At 51.0% G+C, this 6,164-nt stretch overlaps 1 protein-coding gene across 3 annotated transcripts in view; it reads right to left on the reverse strand.

Annotated features, from left to right (window-relative positions):
* Nucleotides 1-2,554, reverse strand: part of MTHFD1L (methylenetetrahydrofolate dehydrogenase (NADP+ dependent) 1 like) — a 198,655-nt gene extending 196,101 nt beyond the window's left edge. For 2 of the 3 annotated variants that reach the window (XM_082633840.1, XM_082633841.1), the window contains exon 1: nucleotides 1,751-2,547. In XM_082633840.1, coding sequence (XP_082489966.1) covers nucleotides 1,751-1,971 — 221 coding nt within the window. In that variant the 5' untranslated portion in view covers nucleotides 1,972-2,547. Of the gene's footprint in view, nucleotides 1-1,750 lie in introns of all 3 variants that reach the window. The other variant, XM_082633843.1, reaches the window with a different exon arrangement.
* Nucleotides 2,555-6,164: the final 3,610 nt, after the last annotated feature.

Here is a 6,164-nt window from a genome sequence, read left to right on the forward strand (position 1 = left end):
CTTACCCAGTTTATGATTAATCTCTCTATCCAAAACTTTATTCCTTTTCTTGTCCCCTTAATCCTGTGCTAAATGAGCAATAATCAAACAGAGTCAGATGATTAAAATTGCTGTTGTTGGTAACATCGTTAATATACTAAAATTGCTATCATAGGTATCTTCATTAACTACAAACTCAAGCTGTTTCTCCAGGGCAAGATGAGCTAACAGACCTCTGGCCAAGGACCACCCGGCTAGAGAAGCATAAACCAGAGACATCCCGACTACCGAAACCACAATTAAGAAATGTTGGATTTCCCTGGTGGTCCAGCGGTTGACTCCCCGCTCCCAACGCAGAGGGCACCGGTTCGATCCCTGGTCGGGGAAGATCCCACATGCCCCGTGGTTCGGCAAACAAACAAACAAAACCCCAAAACCTCTATCTCAAAGACCAAGTTGGAGTGGAGTGGATCTGAGGCTTGTCCCCTACTTGGTACCCTGCAACACACACTGTACCTGCCTACGTCACAACCCGGTGACCATCTGGCGAGGGTACCCCAGTTCGGTTTGGTAACAACCCCTTAAGATGAGCTCAGCTGTACACTGCTTAAAATCTAATGACCGGAAGAGACCTAACCGAGACATCCGGAGAGAAGACAAGGTAAACTAAAAGAGTCCTTGGAGTCATGGGCCACATCATGAAGCGCCTTGGAAACAGGGAGTAAAAAGGTGAGTTCATTTTCAGAATGAAGGCTAGAAGGAAAACAGAAGAGGATGTCAGCGGATGGACGTGAGGAGCTCGCTCCGTAACATGGCATCCTGGAACTAGGAATTCTAGTTAGGGAAGGGAAGAAAGGGCCTTCCCACGACCCCCAGGCATGTCCGGAGCGCTTCACTCAGACAAGTGAAGCGGGGGTGGAGGGGGACCCGCGAACGTCTCCGGTGGGGACAGCGGAAGGCCGGCCCGGGGCTCCCAGGCAGAGTTCGCCTCTCGCTCGGGAGAGAACTTTGGAAATAAGGCTGAGCTGGGGATTCCGTGCCCACGGTGCAGCGACGCTGGGAACGAGACGGCCTCGACTTCTCCGGCCGCCCTCCGCGCGTCACTGGGTGGGCCGGGCCGCAGCCCTCCCACGCGCAGGAGGCTGCAGCGTTTTGGGAGGGCAGACCTCACCGCAGTCACGGTACGCCGCCCGCAGCCAGCGTCCCGGAGGCGGAGCCCCTGTGCAGACAGGCGCCGATCGCTGGGCCCGGGGCGCCCCCGCCGCAGCCCCGCAGCCCCGCAGCGCCCCGGCCCCCACCCCGGATCCGACCAGCAGGCGGGCGGCCGGGCTGGCGGGGCGGGAGCGGGCGCCCCTCCCCCTCTGGGCTCCAGCCCTCGCCGCACCGCCCCTTTCCTGCCCAGGCCGCGCCCGGCGCGGCTGCATCGGAGCAGGCGGCGGGAGGTGCACGTGGAGCGAGGCGCGCGGTCTGAGCTGCTCAGCACCCGCCGCGGATGCCCACGCCCTCCCGACCCCCACCCCTCCGACCTGGGCCGGCCCCAAGAGTCTCCGTCCTCCGGCGCGCCCAGCCCGCCCTCCCGGTGCCCGCGCTGCCCCCCACCAGCTGCCGTCACCCTTAAAAGTTGGCACCAAACACTCGCGACCCCGTGCTCAGCGAAGCCCCCACGGAGGCCCCCGGGGCTCGGCCGAGACTCGAGAGCTCCGGCCGCCCCACTTCCTGGGTCTACCCCGGCCGCCGGGGACTTGGGCGGCGGCGAGCGCCAGACACTCACCGGACGATCGAGTCCCGCGCTGGGGGCGCCCGGCTGCCCGGGCCCCGGCTGCTCCCAGCCTGGGTGTCCCGCAGCCGCCGCTGCCCGAGCAGGCCCTCCCCGCCGCCACATCCGCCGACCCCGCCGCTGCTGGCGAGACAAAGCTCTCGGAGGAGGCGCGGCGGGCCGGGGGGCTTCAGGCGGCCGAGCTGGCGGAGGACGAGCGGCAGGCGCGCGCTCATGGTGAGGCGAGGGCGGCGCAGCGGGGACGCGGGTTCTCCCGCGACGCGGAGATGCGGCGGCTGATCTCAGAGACGCAGGGGCTCACGTCCCTCCTGGGGGTGGCGGGGCGGGCGCCAGGCGGGAGAACCGGACCCGGCCGGTAACGGGCCAGAGGCAGGAAGGTCCTGGCTATTCTTCCTCAGCGGAGAGGAGCCCCTAGGGGGCACTGCGCTCAGTGGCCGTGACGTTGGGAAGGTGGGGGCCTGTGGGGCGCGGGGCTGCTGTTCGAGTTGCCTGGACGTCAGGGACGGGCACTTTCTGGCTCTTGCAAACACAGCCTCGAAATTTGCCTAGGGTTAAAAATCAGAGGAGGGTGGGGCGTGAGCATGGGGCTCCCGTCCTGCCCTGAGATAGTACCTTCTTCCTCCGCCTAGGATGCCAACAACATCCTGCCCTCGGGTGGCAGTTTGCTTCCTGGAAGGGCAATTGGTTTAGCTACCGGGGATTGGATTTATCAGGCTGGAGGCGGCCGAACAGTAAAGAGCGTGTGGGCCTTGGAGTTCAAAAGCTGACTTTGTAGCCGTAGACAAGTTGCTTAACCTCTGTGAGGCTTAGCTGCCTCAAAACGAAATACTTTGTTTATAATCTTAACAGGTTTATAATTACCAAGCAAAGTGGTAATAAAACTACAGATTATAAACACTGGCTTTCCATCAGCTAAACCCTGTAGGAGGTTCTGGAGAGACACTGAATTTAATCCTAAAAAACAGTAATGTGTTTTGTCCTGATTTTCAATCTCGAGGAAACTGGGTCCAGAGAGGTCAGTCTGGCTTGCCTGCCTTCATTGATCATGTCTTAATCGCATGCTACTGTCTATATTTTTCATTGTGAGGCTGATTGCCACATCTCACACATGAGGGTACAGCAATAGCTAACATTTCACAAACCTGTGAGGTAGATATTACTGAAACAGGAGGGAAGGGGGCAGGGCACAACCTCTGAAAGAACGACACAGCCCAAGGACGTGACGTAAACTGATTAGAACCAAATGGGTCCAAGATGGCAGACAAACCAACTTCCACTAGATCTTGAGCCTCAGTATCGTCTCACTGTAACACTTTAGCAAGCTTAATGACACACCCACAGGCGCCATGACAATTCTAAGACCGACCAGAAGGATCAAAAAGTGGGCGGTGGCCCACTTCCTGGCAATCCCCGCCCCTTCCGGAAATAGCTGGAACACTCCTCCCACTCTTTAGCCTATGAAATTACCCACCCCTATAAAAACTGACAACCCCATACCCTGGTGCCTTTCTCACCTTCTGGGATGGCCCACACTCTGTGTGTGGAGTGTGTTTCTAAATAAATCCACTTCTTACCTATTGCTTTGTCTCTCACTGAATTCTTTCTGTGATGAGACGTCAAGAACCTGAGCTTCATTAAGCCCTGAAACCAGGTGTGTGATCTCAGTTGGAAGACTGTGGGGTTTGGCTGGGTTCAAGTCCCGGCCGCGTGGGTTCAAGTCCCAGCCTGGGTTTTGGCCGGGTTCAAGTCCCAGTCTGAGGTGCACGGTTTCATTACCACCTTTTTACACAAGAGGAAACAAAAATCACAGAAGTTGTGTCTTGTACAAGTGTTATCAAACTAAACTTGGGTCCACTCGCCAGGGTGCAGTAAAGCCAATCTACTGACACCAGGTTGTGGTGAAGGAAAGTGCAGGGTTTACTGCAGGCGCCATACAAGGGGCATTGGCAGCTAATGCTCAAAGGACCTAAATTCCCCAGTGGTTTTCAGGGAAAGGTTTTTAAAGACAGGGTGAGGAAGAGGGTTTTGAATGTGTGATCAGCCCATGAACATCCCTAGTGGGGGGTTCAGTATCTACAGAACAGCTCAAAGGATATGGTTCAGAATATTATCTATAGCCCTTGAGGAGGAACTAAGGGTCTCTGAATTTGTCTAATGACTAAACTATTATGATTTTGTCTTGCTTGACTGTTTTGCTTTGTTTCTGCACTTTCTCACTTCTCTGATTAAGTTTATTCTTTGGAATTGAGGAAGGTTTAGGAGGTTAAATTTTTTCTACAAGCAAGAGGCAGGTGGAGGACATTGGGGGAGCAGGGGGGCCTGTCCTGGGAATGCCCCATAGGGTCCTACTTGGTTACACAAGCATATAAACATCAGAAAGGAGACTTGAATGGCCCGTTCACCTACTGTCCTGATAATCTTGGGCAAGTCATAAAACCCTTAGAGGCTTGTCTCATTGTAAATTGGGGACCACTCATTTAATGGGCATTCATTGGACACTGCTGAACACAGGCCACTGGCCATGAAGATAAGAATCACCCAGTCCACAGGGAATTTATGGGAAATCTCTGTACCTTCCTCTTAAATTTGCTGTGAACCTAAAACTGCTCAAAAAAAAAAAAAAGGTGTGTTTTTTTTTTAAACTTATCCAGTCTCTACCCTTAGGAGTTTCCAACAGTAACTCCACCAGAGTAGTGACAATTTGTCAGTCCAGCTGATGAGGGCCAACCATAGTGATGTTTAAAAAGACTGTGGACACCACATATTATATGATCCTGTTTATATGAAATGTCCAGAATAGGCAAATTTATAGAGACATAAAATACTAGGGTTTGCTTATGGCTGGGGGCAGGGGAAAGAGAGGGATTGGAGGTTAGAGCTGATAGGTACAGGGTTGTTTTCTGAGGTGATGAAAATTAAATGCTTAACTGTTCATGGAGGAGCGTCAGAGGAAACACCAGAGGATCCCATGCTGGAGCTGAGTGTGTTTTTCAAATATGTATACTATTTATTTATAATGTATATAGAGAAAAGCATAAAGTAAAAAATAAAATCACCCACAATACTATTGCCAAGTCATAACTGTCTTTTTTTTAACTTGTTTTACAAGATTGTGACCATATTATATATATAGGTCTCTTCTTCACTTGCTATATCTGTTTTCATGAAATTGGGAAGGGATAGTACTCGAAATCATGACTTATAGTGGCTATATATTATAACCTAATCTATACTGTGGATAGACCATAATTTATTTTACCTTTTCCTGATGTTGTTTGTATTGTTTCCAGTTTTGGTGTGAGAAATAACATTCTTTCATTCGCTTGTTCAGTAGCTGTGTGTTGAAGGCTTTCTATGTGCTAGGGGAGGGATAGGAAGGTAGTCGGGGCCACACCTGTGGTGGCAATATTTACCTGTAACCTTTTGCAGAAGCAGTTCTCAGAAAATTTATAACTGCTAGAAATGTTAAGTGGAGAAGAAATAGCACAGGGAAGTGGAGAATAAACAACACAGCCACAACTTCATATAAAAAGTCAACCCTTCCGATCATACTGAATTGCATGGAAAAGTGTGGCATTTTTGTGAATTGCATGGCTCAGCATGGCACAGCAGGCCCCAAAGAAGACTTTCCAACACTTCATGAACTATTCTGTACGGAAGAAAGGTTTGAATAGAAAAGATCGAGTTTAAAACTGTACACCTAATCTAAATTGATTGGGAAGGGCGAGCTACCAAAACTAATTTGTTACTGGAATCCCTAATATGGAAATGACTCAGGCCATATAGATGTGCTACAAACCCATCTTGAAGAAGGCACTTTGGAGGCTGTTTTCAGTCGTCACCAAAAGCTTATGGCAATCCACACCTTTAAAGCGATACTCTCTTTTAATTAGATCTCACATTAAAGTATAATAGGGAATTCCCTGGCGGTCCAGTGGTTAGGAATTGGCGCTTTCACTGCCGAGGCGGGGCCTGGGTTCAATCCCTGGTTGGGGAACTAAGATCCCCGCAAGCTGGGCAGCAGGGCCAAAACAAAAGTATAATAAAGTTCACCTAGAAACCATGTGGTTTTTTTGTTTCTTGTTTTTTTTTAACTGAATTAACATACTTTCTAATCTTAAAAAATTTTAGGTGTTGACACTGATGGTCAACAATGGTCTGTCCCATTATGATATGACTAACTGTGATCTTATATGTAATTTTGGGAAATCACTTTAAGGTCTAGGACAGCAAATGCCTGTGCTGATCAAGCCAGTTAAAGTATTTTACTCAACCTATCCGGGTCCTCACGTGGATGACCATGGAGGCCCCTGTCCTCTGCTCACCTTCAACTCCCTCTTGGGCCCCACCCTGAAGTCATTCCAGATGAGAGCTATTTGGGTTCTTACACACATAATACACACTTGTA

Source organism: Mesoplodon mirus, assembly GCF_964341445.2.
Source record: "Mesoplodon mirus genome assembly, chromosome: 10".
Lineage (NCBI taxonomy): Eukaryota > Metazoa > Chordata > Mammalia > Artiodactyla > Ziphiidae > Mesoplodon > Mesoplodon mirus.